Source organism: Podarcis bocagei, assembly GCF_964188305.1.
Source record: "Podarcis bocagei genome assembly, chromosome: 4".
Taxonomy (NCBI): Eukaryota; Metazoa; Chordata; class Lepidosauria; order Squamata; family Lacertidae; genus Podarcis; species Podarcis bocagei.
Genome location: NC_138128.1, coordinates 88830438 through 88846047, shown reverse-complemented (window position 1 = coordinate 88846047; position 15610 = coordinate 88830438). Strand labels below are relative to the sequence as shown.

The window sequence follows — 15610 nt, the reverse complement described above, 5'->3', positions numbered from 1 at the left end:
TTCCATCCAAGTTCCCTTGTCCCACTGAGTTCCCTTTCTGTAAATCTAGCACAGGGTTTCGCAAACTTGGGTCTGCAGCTGTTTTAGGACTACTCCCATAATCCCTAGCTAGCAGGAGCCAGTGGTCAGGGATGATGGGAATTGTAGTCCAAAACCAGCAGGAGACCCAAGTTTGCGAAACATTGATCTAGCGTGTTTTCCACTATCCGCAGTACAAAAATGTACTCATCCCCAGTTGTGTAAATGAAACCCATTCATGTTTGAGGATTTGATAGAATTTGGAGGCCCTCTGGTGGCAAGAGCCAAGTGTGAAGGGTGATAAGAGTTTAAATGCTCATAATCAGGTTTGTGCCAAATCAGCACCCTGACAAATTCACCTGGCCAAGGTAGCAGAACTCCATCCTGTATTTAAGGGTGACCTTCCCCTCCAGCACCATTTCCCCTTGCCGTGTACATGAAGGGAGGTAAATCTGTAAACTTCTTACCCTAGGGATGGTGGATGAAGCAATTGATACCAAGTCTCTGTTGGATGCTTCCGAGGAGGCCATTAAGAAAGACCTGGACAAGTGCAAAGTCGCGATGGCCAACATTCAGCCGCAGATGCTTGTCGCTGGAGCCACCAGCATTGCCCGGCGAGCAAACCGGATTTTGTTAGTGGCAAAGAAGGAGGTGGAAAACTCAGAGGACCCCAAGTTTCGGGAAGCTGTGAAAGCTGCCTCTGATGATCTGAGCAAAACCATTTCGCCAATGGTGATGGATGCGAAAGCTGTGGCAGGCAATATTTCTGATCCCGGTAAGCGTTAGACAAAGATGCTTTCTCCAGCTCTTCAAAGCGCCTTGTTACTGAATTTTCAAAACTTAATGCTAATCTCTCTCTCTCTCTCTCTCTCTCTCTCTTGCCTTTCCTAGGTTTGCAGAAGAATTTCCTTGATTCCGGCTACAGGATCCTGGGAGCTGTGGCCAAAGTCCGAGAGGCTTTCCAGCCCCAGGAACCCGACTTCCCCCCTCCGCCTCCTGATCTTGAGCAGCTTCACGTAAGTGCCGTGTTACGGAGAATTGCTCTGGAAGGACAGAGGTAATCTGCAACCATTTGGTTGAGCCACTCTCAATTATTTAAATGGCTGTGGTTTCCTTGTGTGGGTGGACTCGCTTAATGCTGAAATCTGATTCCAGGCACACAGTGTTCTTATATAATACACGCTGGCATACACACAAGATTGCGTCCCCAAGTTTTGTTTCTTTAGCATCTTGCGAAGCCAGATTTGGGCTTGGGGCCCTTGAGAGCAGAGTACAATGCCCTCTGTATGAAGGTAATCCAACCAAAAACCACAGAAGTGGCAAGAAAAGAACAGATTCCTGGGTCCTTGTATTTTGCTGAGAAAAGCAGCAGTTTAAAGCCAAGTGTGTGCCTTTCAGGACATCTGTGATATAAACTATAAACTTTGAACTTGGGGAACTGTTGTTGTGAACACATCCATTAATAGGAAGAACTTAAAGGTGGGTAGGTGCACATTTTTGAGATTTCAGAAAACACTGTCCGTGCCTTTGAAAGCTGTCTTGAAAACATGGGCATTTGAATCCAGGAGTTGAATATATAATATGATAGCACATTAGTAAAGTTAAAGGTAAAGGGACCCCTGACCGTTAGGTCCAGTCACGGATGACTCTGGGGTTGTGGCGCTCATCTCGCTTTACTGGCTGAGGGAGCCGACGTACAGCTTCCGGGTCATGTGGCCAGCATGACTAAGCTGCTTCTGGCGAACCAGAGCAGTGCATGGAAACGCCGTTTACCTTCCCACTGGAGCGGTACCTATTTATCTACTTGCACTTTACATGCTTTTGAACTGCTAGGTTGGCAGGACCTGGGACCGAGGAACGGGAGCTCACCCCGTCACGGGGATTTGAACTGCCGACCTTCTGATCGGCAAGCCCTAGGCTCTGTGGTTTAACCCACAGCGCCAGACAACCTCAGTTGCCTTCTCTATAGAAGGACATCTGAAGTGAGCTATTGTCCCCCACCCTTTCTACAATTTCCTGCTGGTTAGCAGATCAGAAAACCATGTGAGAGGGATGAAGGACGCTTTTGCTAACAGTTGCTAACTTAAGAGATCATTTTGTTAAGTCTACCATAATGGATTTTAAGATGCTTGGCCCAACCCTCCAGGAAGTATGTAAATCATATTCTTGGGTAGGTGTCTTAATTTTCATTATTCTCAGCTTGGCAAAAGAATTGTGAATTTGAGTTTGGAATGTTTGCCCAAAGCACTGAAAATTCCCTATCCTGGGAAGGATCAGAAATCAGGACGACCAAATTTTTATTAAGGACTAGAATAATTTTATAACATACCTTAGAGACTACTGCAAACAGTTGAAATCACTAGCGGGAATACAATAACACTCTTAAAGTAACACAAACTTTGGATACTATGGATTTATAATAGATTACAGTAAAAGATGCAGGAAATTTTTTTTAGAAATGGAAACCATGGAGGTCAGAAGGTTTGAGAGAACCTCTTTTTTTCCTTTTTGTATGAATTGTTATGCTTGACATGTATAATAATCACTATGTAAAACTAATAAGTATAAAATAAATAAATAAATAAAGGGACAACTCAGGTGCAAAAGCTGAAAATAAAATAAAAGATTCCCCATTCTGTGGATTGCTATAGATTTGGCCATTTTGCATTGGATCTCTGCGTTGGGGTACTGCAACCCATTTCCTTTCTTCCTTAGCTTACAGATGAACTTGCTCCTCCCAAGCCGCCGCTGCCAGAGGGCGAGGTTCCTCCCCCCAGGCCCCCTCCTCCTGAAGAGAAAGATGAAGAGTTCCCAGAGGTGAAGGCTGGGGAGGTGCTCAACCAGCCCATGATGATGGCTGCCAGGCAGCTCCACGATGAAGCCAGAAAGTGGTCCAGCAAGGTAAGAATGGCCAATGCATCCCTGTGTTCTTGCTTAACTGCTGCTTCTCCATTTAACCCAGAGAAATTGCAGACCGGTGTGTTTCGTGGGTATTGCATTGATGTCACTTGAGGATACCCCAGTGTTGTAGGCAGATCGGTTTGTATAGATCAGGGGTCAGCAATGTGTGGCCCATGGGCTGGATGCGGCCCACGAAGACTGTTTTACCGGCCCACGACACCGGAAATTGTGTCTGCACATGTCCAGATGCCGAAAATCGCTTCTGTGCAGGCGTGGTTTTCGGTGTCTGGGCATGCACAGAAGCAATTACTGGCGCCACAGACATGCACAGACACGATTTTCGGTGTCGCGCTGCGCCAGTCCGGCCCACAGACAATCTCCATGGGTGTGATCCGGCCCATGATCGGTAAACCTTGCTGACCCCTGGTATAGATCTTCAGAGGTTGGGCTCTTTTTAGAGAATGAATTGCTGATTACAAATCCTCACCCTTACGTTGACTGCTCTTATCACTGCTGTGCAAAGACCTCGCTTTAAAACCTTCCTCAGGTTGCCAGGAAATTTTATGCCCTGGGTGAGTTGGAATTGGGGGTCAAATCCAACAGATGAGGGAGAAAACCAATCCGTCTCACCCAAATGAGGTGGGAAACTCCACAACGGTTTCCAGTGTGCTCCGGAAGAGCACTGAAAACAAACAAACAAAAGCTTGATAATGCTGCCGGAGTTAGGAAAGAGGCAATCTAAAATTGACTCTTCTGTCGCATCCAGAGTTGCTTCTCCCCATGAAGCTATGAAAACCTTTATCTTGTGCTGACTCTGTAGTGCAGGAAAGGGGAAACCTGTGGTCCTTCAAGAGAAGGTGATGGACTACAACTCCCATCATCCCTGTCCATTGGCCATGCTGCCTGGGACCGATGGGAGTCGGAAGTCCATCTGCAGGGTTGCACATTTCACCATCCTTGCTGCAATGCTTTGGAAAGGTGGTGTGTAATCTCCAACAATATCCACAATATTTTGTGCACTCTCCTTTTCACACGTCTACCCAGAAGTGGGTTTTTTCAGAAGCGGCACCAAGCTTTGTGGGTCGATCAAGGCTATTTTTAAAGCATTGCAAATTATTGATATAAACATGGGACTCTTCACATCCCATCATTTCATTAAAACCATAGAATCGTTCCCAAGACTCTTATTGTGCACAGATTTCATAACCACGCCTTGGCGTATGTAGAACTTTAGCGTAGCAAGAAGGGCGAGGGAAACCTCACCGGACTTGAGCCTTGAGCTGAAATGAGCCTTAAGAATGTACGCCAGCATTCGGGACCTTCTGCTTGAGTTGGAGAATCAAGCGCATAGCCTTTTGCCCTTTTTGTGCTCTGCAAACTTTCTCCCCTGCCCCACCAGACTGTCGCAAGAAGTCCCAGAGGCCAGTGTAGAAGGGCTATGCAGAATACCCACGCTTACCTCTGAATGGGGGCTGTAGCATGGGTGCCAAACGTATTGCCATGTTTGGCAGATTTGTTTAAGATTGGTGCAACAACGATGCCAACCCTTGCAAATGAGTTTTTTGGGGGTGGTTGTGGGGTTGTTGTTGTTTTTTTGTTTTTGTTTTTGCATCTCATCACAAAATAAGTATCATTTTGACCTTGACGGTTTTTATTTTTGGAAGGGATAACAGGGAAGCAAACAATCCAAAACGAATTTTCCAAGCAAAGCAACACTGAACACACACACACACACACACACACACACACACACACTTTCTCACTGATTTTAGTAGCATGCTTGAGAAAAACAATATTATTTAATTTATATTCCACCTTTTTACCCAAGGCGATCATGGAGTCATACGTCGTTCTCCTCTTTCCTCATGTAATCCCCAAAACCACCCTGTGAGGTAGGCTAGGCTGAGAAACCCAAATTCACCCAGCGAGCTTCGTGGCTGAGTGTGGATTTTGAACCCTAGATCTTAAGTCTGACACTTTCCACTACACTGCACTTGCTTCAGTTTAAAACGTAGTTTTAAAATATCATTTAAAACCTGTCCTGGTAGACATTGTAGTTGAGATTTGGTGCCTTCTGAGATTTTAACTTTAAGGTCACTGGGGTGTGTGGGGGATCAATAAATAAACCCAGCTTTTGAGAGAAGCTGATGCCCAACTGCTGTATCTTGGTAATTCCATTCAGGAGAACATTATCTGCAGTGCCCTGTCCCAAGGTGGCTGCAATGTGGGGGTTTTTTCCCTGCACATAAATATTATTGTGGGTTTATGGGTCTTCAAAAGTAGGTGGAGAATAAATGGCTACAGTCTGAGCCACTCTTCCAGCAGAAGAGATTCTGTGTAGAAGCCAATGGCTCTGAGGGGAGGCGCAAAAACCGAGCAGACTGCTTTGGGTTGGCTGTGAAAAATAGCTTCAGTTGTGTATTACTTGTTTATTCCGACTGCGCAGCAAATTAACTTTCCCCCCTTTTCTCTTCATGCTCTGCCAGTTTAATTTTTCCTTCTTCCTGGACAATAAATTTCTTGCCTTTCCCTCTCTCTTGCTTCCCAGTGTTACTTGAACATTTGCTAAGATATACATCCTATTTTTGTTGGCTGTTGTGGTACTCAAACGTGGTCAGACAGAAGGGGGGGGGTATTTATTAGTCCCATGTCCTCTACAAAAGTGCACAGAGTCCCACAGAATCCTTCACTCGGCAACATGGAAAAATAAATTTGAAATAGAGCCCCTAAGATGGATTGTTAATGCAAATCCCTTTAGTGGCAAGTGTGTGTGGTTTAATTGCCTAATGCTTTGAACCACTTTGGGTTATGGACAGCATGAATGACCCTAGAAATAAGGTGCAGTAGAACTGCCTCTTTGCCTCCTCTCCCTGCAAGTCCCCCTAAATATGTTCTGGGTTTCCCCCCACCCCTCTGGAGCATATTTTGGAGGAGGGAGAGGAGAGGGAGGGGAAGTTCCATTCAACAGCCAGAAGAGTGGAATTATTTGGTTGGATACCACCCAATATTTTTTAAACTGACACGTCCTTCATAATTAGTAAACACACGCACCTTAACTTTCAGGCACTTCCCCCACAGCTCGCTGTCCGCTGTCCCCCCATTTTGAGTTGTAGGATCAGGACGGAGGTGGTCACATTGGGATCAATAATTCCCCAGAAGGCAACAAGTTGCTTTTGTCCATAAGTGCTTGCTATCTCTTAAGCAGATTTTTCAGGTTGCCCGACAGAAAGACTTCACCACTTGGTCCTCATTGAAAGAAATGACCCTTGCTCAATGCACTGCATTTAACCACTGTGTTTGCCCAGAAAGCAAAAAGAGATGAAATCCCACACTGCCGCCTTAAGCTGCATCTAATTTATTTGGGAGCATATAATTGCATAAACTCAGTAATTGGGGGGGGGAGAGAAAGTTTAATACTGAAAGCCGCTGTTCTTGAAGGAGGAAGTGTGAACATGCAAAAACACGGGGGGGGGGGTTTGTGAAGGACGTGGGGGCTGGGGGCAAACTGAAATAAAATGTGATAATTGTGTGTGGGTCTGGTTGCACTTGAAAAGGCAGCGTTTGCCCCTTTTGTCTTCTCTTTCTGTAACGGATTGGTACCCTGAAGATTGGCTGCGATAATACCGAGCTGTTCTGGTTTTTTTTTAAGAGACATCCTTCCCACAAGATGTGATTCAGGATACTCTGACAAACAATTTGAAAATCCTCATTTGGATTTTTGTAGAACAACATTGTGGCAAAACAATCTGGCACCATCTCATTAACCTTCTGCTAACAGAAACATTTCCGACTGGCTTTGTTTGTGTGTGCTGCTAACATCACTTTCTGTCTGCTAACAATTAACACACTGATCATGTCCTTCTAATGAGCAGCCTCTCCTGTTTCCTCCACAATCCCTTGGCTTTCTGTCCTGACTTCCTTCCTGCATTGTGTTTTGCTTTCACAATAACCTCCTTTTCCATGGCCTGGACCAAGACGTGGTGGTGCCTGCAGAATCCATATGGCAGGGGTCTGCAACCTTTAAGACAAAAAGAGCCACTTGGACCCGTTTCCGAAGAAAAAAACACTGGGAGCCGCAAAACCATTGCGACATTTAAAGCATGTGCGCCGCTGCCCTCCGATCTGACAGCGGGTGGGAAGGTGACGTCGGGACGGTGCGTGACTAGCGCACGCACCGCCCCCATGCGACGTCACAGCCAGTACAGCGCCCGCCACAGTGAGGAGTGTCGGGGCGCACAATGCGCCTCCTCCCCGGAGCCGCGGCAAAGGTGTAAAAGAGCCACATGCAGCTCCGGAGCCGCGGGTTGCAGACCCCTGCCATATGGCATCCTTGTCCCAATTCCCCCACCCCCACCCCCACATTCCTGCCACAAAATAATGGACAGGGAGCACGATTTGCTTGCAAATTCTCCCGTGCAAACCTTGCTGAAATGAATAGGAGCTCTTTTCAACAAGGACACACACAAAAGCCCTCGAGCGACTTCCATTCATATCCGTGAGGCTCCGTAGGGTCAGGTCTGCCACTTCCCCAGCCTTAATAGCACCCAAGACTTGCTAGGGGGGCCTGCCTCGATTGTCTTGCGGCAAGGCCTCTCCCATCTCTTTTGGGCACAGAAAGCAGCCCCAGGCGTCTCTGCTCCCTGGTGGTTTTTCCTCAGTGCTCAAGCCTCATCGTTGAAACTTTCCTCTTGCACCCCCTAAGTAATCTTTAAGTGTTGCACTTGCTTTTGTTTCTCCTTTCCTTTCCTGTCTCCGTGGCACCATTGTCTTGCCAGAAAAGAATGTTGTGGTGAAATAGAAGACACTTTAGAGAGGACCTCGAGTGAAAAACGATGATGATTCTTGATGTGCTTTCTCTAAACTCTTGTTGTTTCTCTCCTTGAAGCCTTTGTAGATTCTCAGGTCAAGTGTTCCCTTGGAATTGCGTCCCTTCCTTCCTGCCACTCCTTCCAGAATAAAGGGATTTACTAAAACCAGCTCAGTTCTTGCTCTTTGACCAGATCCTGCTTCTTTATACTAACTGTCCCTGTTTCTTCATCCCCCCCCCTCCGCATCCCCCCCCGCCCAACCTGCGAAGCCTGATGTGACTGATGAGGTTAAGGAAGCCCCTGAGGCTGATGTAGATGTAGATCAGGAGGAGGAGGAGGAGGAGGAGGAAGCAGATGTTGAATTCACTCTCCCCTCTGACATTGAAGATGATTACGAGCCTGAGCTGCTGTTAATGCCAACCAACCAGCCCGTTAACCAGCCCATTCTGGCCGCTGCTCAGTCTCTGCACCGGGAAGCCACCAAGTGGTCTAGTAAGGTACTTCCTCCATTTCCCCCTGGCGACTGACCCGCGTTGCATCCAGCCATTTTGGAACGTTGACACATTTGCATTCACTCTTGATCCTTGTCGGGTCTCATTTTCGTTTTCTTTCTTTCTTTTTCCTTTTTCTGAATTGGAATGAAATTCGAGTTTGTCTGCACTTCATTGTTGAGGATTGAGAGTGGCTTCACATGTTTCTGACAGGCCTGCTGGCGATGATGGCCGGGCTCAAAAAGCTTCATTTGGCTCACAACTTCCTTCGTTTTACTCTCCTTCTTAATCAAGGCTTCCTCTCCCTGTCGTTGCTCTCTGTCTTACCTGTCTCTTCACGGCAGTGGTTCTTTTTTTCGAAAGGGAAGAGAAAACAAACAAACCAAACAAACATACGTACGAACCAGCTGACTACCTGTGAAGCCATGGTTGAGTCTCTCAGTGACTTCCAGATTGTGAGGGAGTCGTCGTTGTCATTCCCGAAGTCATTTAACACGCATCATTGTGCTTTTCTGCCTCTTATCAATGGCTTCCACTAAAACGTTGGACAGACCAGGAATGGCTTGGTATGGCGGCGTTGCCGAGGAGTTGGACCTGCTGATGTGCACTTGGCTGTAATGTAAAAAGGCTGGCCCATGGTGAGAGGACTTTGGTCAACAAGCTATGCTGAATGTGTTGGTTGCTAAGTTCAGACTTCGTTGGGTTTTCTAAAAAAAATACACAACCCATGATGTTGATGGAGATCCTCAGTCCGTGGCTCGGAGCGATCTTAGTCCTGAGCTTGCTGGCACTAATCGCAAACAAATGTTTTGGGAGCTGTCGGGTCACTTTTTTGCTTTTGGGACTAGCATGCTGCAAGGAGTTAAGTGTGTGGCTGTGCAGTTACTAAAAATTAGGTATGTATGTGTGGAAACCCCCCTTTTTTTAAAAAAATGAGTCTTTCTTTCATTGTCTTTTCAGTCAGTAATGGTGGTGATCTTTTGGTGCCTGTGTGCAAAATTCACGTGGTGTTTTTCCATGTGTAGGTTAATGTGGGGCACAATTTAGCACACTCTTTCTCCTTTGCAAATCTTGAAATGAATGGAGAAGCCTCCCGTTCATTTTAAGTGAGATGTGCATGAGAACATGTCGCTGCATTGTGCTTCATGGGTTAGATCTCTCTCTCCCTTAAATGGTACCTCCGGAACCTGCCATTTCCACCACTTGCCTCATGGTGCGAAGGCCTCTCTCATTTTACACTCTGCTTTGCCTTCTACTCTTCAGAAACCAGCCAAGAAGACGCATGGCCTTCATTGCTCAAGGGGGCTGGCAGTTCACCCTTAACCGTTACTCATCACAGCAGCAAGCACATGTTTAGCATCCTGGCTCATTGCTCCTGCGATGGTGATACGCAATGTGTGTGGTGGAACATGCATGTTTGCACATGCATTTTTCATTTGTACAAATACACACACACACACACACACACACAGTATTTTCAGTGCACTGGTTAAAAACAAATGTGTGAAGAGACTCCTGAACAAGGATATGGCTCTTCAGACTTTTGCAACTCAGATGATTTTTGTAATGTGTACAACATGCTGGTTTTATGCACTGCATAATGGAAATATGTCCGTAAGGACCACATTTCCCCTTCCGCAGCTATCACCACACTGTGTGCCTTTTGTTGTTGCCATTGTTACAAACACTTTTCTCCCGGTAGTCCTAATGCCTAACAGCCACTTTCCTGCATGCAAAAGATTACAGTCCAGGCACTTTTCCCTATTTTCTCACTGCTGTTGGTCAGTATGTCATGTTAGCTAAGCACTCTTCACAAAAACACTGCACAGATTTTTTTTTATTTTTAAATGAATTTATTACATTGATCTTGAATACTTTTTCAGCTATAGTATTTAATATAGAAAAATGTTATTTCAAACACCAGTTATTTATATTGTCCCTCAAAAAATAAAGAACTCCCTCTCAAAACAGTGGCTGTTAAAAAGTTGTGTTACAAGTTGAACTGAATGCTTGCGGTTCAGCCTGAAGTTTGCAAACTCTTCCACATCCGCTCTGGTGTGGCCATGAGTAGTAGGCAGGAGTTCAGAAACTTTTGATACTACTTTTGATTAACTGTAGCTTGTCAATTTCATTCACCCCCAACAAACTACAGTCATACCTTGGTTTTCGAACAGCTTAGTTCTCGAACGTTTTGGCTCCTGAACGCCACCAACCCGAAAGTGACTGTTCCGGTTTGTGAACTATTTTTGGAAGCCAAACGTCCGACGGGACTTCTGGTTGGCTGCAGGAGCTTCCTGCAGCCAATCTGAAGCCGCACTTTGGTTTCCGAACCGTTGGAAGTTGAACGGACTTCTGGAATGGATTCTGTTCAACTTCCAAGGTAAGACTGCATTGCTAAGCCAGCTGCATAACCTATAGTTTAGCGTGATGTCCAAGTGCAGCCCAATGCCTCTCTTCTCCACTGAAGGAAGATGAGATTGTCCTAAGTGGAGGAAAGGTGGCAATTCTTACAGCGAGGCTGTCAACTTGATGAATTAAGTGGTAGTTGGTTTTCACGACAGGAGAGTTTGCCAGTTGATAAATAATAGCTTCATATGTTTGCAAATGACTAAGTCCTGAAGATTTTTCTCTTTTGAGGTTTCAGATGATGCGTACACACCTTGCAGCAGGCCTAATCTTAGAAGCGCTGCTTCCTTTTACGTGGAATCACTGGTGGTTTATTAAAAATAATTTACATTTTTTTTAAAAAAAAACCTGCTACCATCTAAGCATGCCTTTTTACATATACAGCTGATCAAAAGGATTAACTGACGCACTGACTTCTCCCTCAGCTGTGTCCCCCTCAGAAAAGTTAGCTGTCATCTGTGACTGTAGAGTGCCAAATTGGGATGCGTCATGTCCATTTATATGTTGATATTAAGAATATTCACCCTCATAACACTGGATGCTTTAAACTTAAGGCATTATCTTCTTGCACCCTTATTATAAGGATAGGTGTTTAACTGGTAAAAGTAACAGTGTCTGAACTTAGCCGCTTTCACTTCAGCAACAAACTAACACTGCGTGTCCACAACGTGTTTTTTTTTTACGGGCTAAAGCTTGTTTTTCACTTTTTGGGGGAGAGAAAGTTTTTCACAACTGGCCTTTGGGGCAAAGCTCTTTTCCAGTGCTCTTAGTGGAGCGGCGTCTGCACCACACAGGACGTCTCATCCTTGCCCTTCCAGAGCGAGGGCTTGCTTACAGGACGGGGGTGACGGCGCGGCCCGATGTCTGGCTCCCAAGCTTTCATGGCTGCCCTTGCTCTTTTCCAGGGCAACGACATCATCGCCGCCGCCAAGCGGATGGCCCTCCTCATGGCCGAGATGTCGCGCTTGGTCAGAGGCGGCAGTGGGAACAAGCGTGCTCTCATCCAGTGTGCCAAGGATATCGCGAAAGCTTCCGACGAAGTGACCAGGCTGGCCAAGGAGGTGGCGAAGCAGTGCACTGACAAGCGCATCAGGACAAACCTTTTGCAGGTGGGTCACCAGCCACTGCCTGAAGAAGGCAGGGAAGCAGTGAGAGCTGGCGTTGGTAACAGAGATGGCATGCGGTCAGTGGACTAAGGGGACTAGGCTAGTGGCAGGGACATGGATGGCACTGTGGTCTAAACCACTGAGCCTCTTGGGCTTGCTGATCAGAACGTTGGCAGTTCGAATCCGCACAACGAGGTGAGCCCCCGTTTCTCTGTCCCAGCTCCTGCCAACCTAGCAGTTTGAAAGCATGCCAGTGCAAGTAGATAAATAGGTACCACTGTGGCGGGAAGGTAAATGGTGTTTCCATGCGCTCTGGCTTCCATCACAGTGTTCCCTTGCACCAGACGTGGTTTAGCCATGCTGGCCACATGACCCAGAAAGCTGTCTGTGGACAAACGCCAGCTCCCTCAACCTGAAAGCGAGATGAGCGCCCCAACCCTGTAGTCGCCTTTGACTGGACTTAACCGTCCAGGTGTCCTTTACCTCCCCCCCCTTACTAGGCTAGTCTCCTAAATGTTCCCCTGACGTCTCCTTTCCAAAGCCCAGGAAGCTTCGGCCCCGTTCAGGGAGGGAGGTGTGATACTCACCTGCACATCATTGCGACGTCACACATGCAGTGTCCCGGTCGTCCTTGCAGGCTGTTGCCTCTGGCCCTAACTGTACCCCTATTTCACCGCACGCCACTGAGAGATGGGTTTGTTTTGGAGCAGAGGGGCTACTTGAGAGCCCAAACAGTGGGCTGGCTTGCTCAAATTCGCCCTCCTCATTCTTTTGGACCTGTGGACTACTTTAAGATTGCCAGGTCACGATGTGGCAGTAATGGTAGAAGCCACAGATGGCAGAACTATCCAGCCAAGGTCTTTCATCCTGGCAACAGCTTTGTTTTAGCCTGCTTGTTTCTCGACTGGTCTCAACAGCACTCCTATCTTCTCCTGCACGACAATGTAATCCTGGCCAGGCAAGTTTAGGGTCTCACAGACATCGGACTGCAGACTATCTAATTCCCTGAGCAGCTGCGCTTTCTGTGGCCCTGTACCACCTCAGCCTGAGGCTTCGCTGCCACAAGCACAGCACAGTGCAGCTGAATGCAAGGGGTCTGCAAGGAACAGACCCTTGTGCAGAGAACCTTGCAGAGCAGGGTGGGCAGGTGCCAGCCTTCAAATAGATAGCTGGTCCTCTTGTGGCAAAGAAAGCCATGATATTCAACAGCCTTTTAAATGTGTTTGTGGGAGTTGGGGGGGGGGAGCTGTTGTTTTGTTGTTTTAGTTTTAACTACTTATTTGTGTTTTTATCTTGCGAACCACCCTGATATAAGGGTGGTATATCAATTAATAATAATAATAATTAATAATGCTGGAAAGAGACCCCAAACCTGCCCACAACTCCTTGAGGAAATAAGAAAACTTAGATGATACCTTGGTTCCCTACCACTGAAGTAGCTTGCCGTGTTTCTTGAGAAAAAGATGGGTGGCTTGAAGAGTGGTGGAAATTACCAAGGAAAAGGAACGTTTATGCTTGCCACTGCTGTTTTTTTGGGGGGAAAAACACACACGAGAACAGTGGTATAATTTTATATAGACAGTTTCTCAGCCGTGCAATTCTGTTTCCCTGCAGGTTTGCGAGCGAATCCCAACCATCAGTACGCAACTCAAAATCCTCTCCACTGTCAAAGCCACCATGCTGGGCCGCACTAACATCAGCGACGAGGAGTCTGAACAGGTAATTCTCACGCCTGCCACAAGGGTGTGTGTGTGTTGCAAGCTTGGAATTGTCCACTGCATAGGCAAGCAGGCTTTGCACGACTGGTGAAACAATCTCCGCTGCCTTGCTATCCTTTTGCTCTTGTAAGTTTTCTTGCTAGAGTAACTGAAAGGTGTGGCTATAGGTATGCTTATTTCTACGTGCATGACACTTTGTAGATTCAAAACAAGTGTGACTATGACAAACGGACCCTCATTAGAAAACTAGGATGTGTCAGGTACGCTCGGTGGCAAGCTGTCCCTTGTTTTTGCTGTGTTCATGTCCTGCAACAAAATATAATTTATGATCCAAAGGTAGACCTGGGTTTCTTGCTTAATAAAATTTCCCACAGCCTGTTTAAATAGTTATTAACTAGCACCCTCTGGTGGATACAAATGAATCATTCTTTGGTTTGCCTGAACGCTGCCGTAAGCCACCAGATTTTATCAATATCCAACGCAGATATTGTTTTGCTGTTGGGGACAATTATCCCAAACCTTCCCTGTGACTGTTGGATTTTGCTTTCCATTAGAAAAATGTGGCCACTAGCTTTGGTGGTTTTAAAAGGGGGTCAGACAAATGCCCGAAGGACTGATCCTCACGGCTGCTAGCTGTGTTAAGGGATTTCATTTTCATAGGCAATGTACAGTGGTGCCTCGCAAGACGAAAAGAATCCGTTCCGCGAGTCTCTTCGTCTTGCGGTTTTTTCGTCTTGCGAAGCAACCCTCTTAGCGGCTTAGCGCTATTAGCGGTTTAGCGGCTATTAAAGGCTTAGCGGCTTAGCGGCTAAAAGGCTATTAGCGGCTTAGAAAAAGGGGGGAAAGCGAAAAAAATCGCAAGACTTGCAAGACATTTTCGTCTTGCGAAGCAAGCCCATAGGGAAATTCGTCTTGCGAAACGCATTGAAAAACGGAAAACCCTTTCGTCTAGCGGGTTTTCGTCTTGCGAGGCATTTGTCTTGCGGGGCACCACTGTACCTCTAAATTCCTGGGGTGGGATCCAGGCTGTCAACGGAGATTGGGACTGTTTCTTCACGCCTCACCTATGGGCTTCTCTGCCTGGGTGCTGGAAGTTGGAGAAGATGGACCTTTCCCAGATCCCACAGGCCCTTCTTACAGATGAAGAACAGATGTTGTTCTTTTTTTAAAGGCAAGTGGGTGGGCATCCATCTCTCGTGGATGCTTTTGCTGAGATACCTGCATTGCAGGGGGTTGGACTGGATGACCCCTCGGGGTCCCTTCCAACTCTACAATTCTATGAAATACTTTTGCAAAGCTAGCTGCCGAGGGGTTAGCGCAGAAGCTGAACTTGTCTCTCAGCACTCTTTTTACTCTGTTGGATGTGAATGTCCCAATCACTGCCAGCACAGTCGGAGCTCACTATGTGCAGCTAAGAGCTTGTATTGGCACATATAGGGCAAAACAGCTGGAGCCTGCAGCTGGCATTTTCCAGAATGGTCTATGGCAAGGTATTTGATGTGGTCTCCCCTCCCCCCCCCGATGTTGCTGCACTCCAGCTCCTATTAGGGAGCACAGGGAGGCTGAGTGGAAAATTCCACTAAAATAAAAACATCTCTGTCAGATGTTTGCATACTTGGTGTCATTTGGGCTGTGCGTGTTGCTTTAGAATCATGATTTTCAGGTTGGACATTGGATTGATACTGTTGAAGCACACAGCTTGTCTTCAGATGCCCCTCCCTTGATTAAAAGCCAGGTTTTAAATATTAGCATGAAGTTCTTGAGACCTTGTTAGATGCCCACATACTGGAATGGGCTTGCTGCCAGTTCAGCCTTTTGTTGATGCTCTTTATTCTAAAAATGAGCCATGCCTCTCAGGTTGTCATCTGAAAATGCCTGTGTTATTTTTATATATACAGTGGTACCTCGGGTTAAGAACTTAATTCGTTCCGGAGGTCTGTTCTTAACCTGAAACTGTTCTTAACCTGAAGCACCACTCTAGCTAATGGGGCCTCCTGCTGCCGCCGTGCCGCCAGAGCACGATTTCTGTTCTCATCCTGAAGCAAAGTTCTTAACCCGAGCTACTATTTCTGGGTTAGCGGAGTCTGTAACCTGAAGCGTCTGTAACCTGAAACGTATGTAACCCAAGGTACCACTGTATTTTAAAAAGTGCTTTCAAACCA

The 15610-nt window shown here is 46.6% G+C and overlaps 1 protein-coding gene across 4 annotated transcripts in view; it reads left to right on the top strand.

The window, feature by feature from the left end:
• Positions 1-15610, top strand: part of VCL (vinculin) — an 86021-nt gene that overhangs the window by 68130 nt on the left and 2281 nt on the right. For 2 of the 4 annotated variants that reach the window (XM_081191571.1, XM_081191572.1), the window contains exons 16-21: positions 491-793; positions 910-1034; positions 2734-2919; positions 7997-8224; positions 11530-11733; positions 13345-13449. In XM_081191571.1, the coding sequence (XP_081047697.1) occupies positions 491-793; positions 910-1034; positions 2734-2919; positions 7997-8224; positions 11530-11733; positions 13345-13449 (1151 nt within the window). The remainder of the gene's footprint in view (positions 1-490; positions 794-909; positions 1035-2733; positions 2920-7996; positions 8225-11529; positions 11734-13344; positions 13450-15610) is intronic. The other 2 variants (XM_081191573.1, XM_081191574.1) reach the window with 1 other exon arrangement.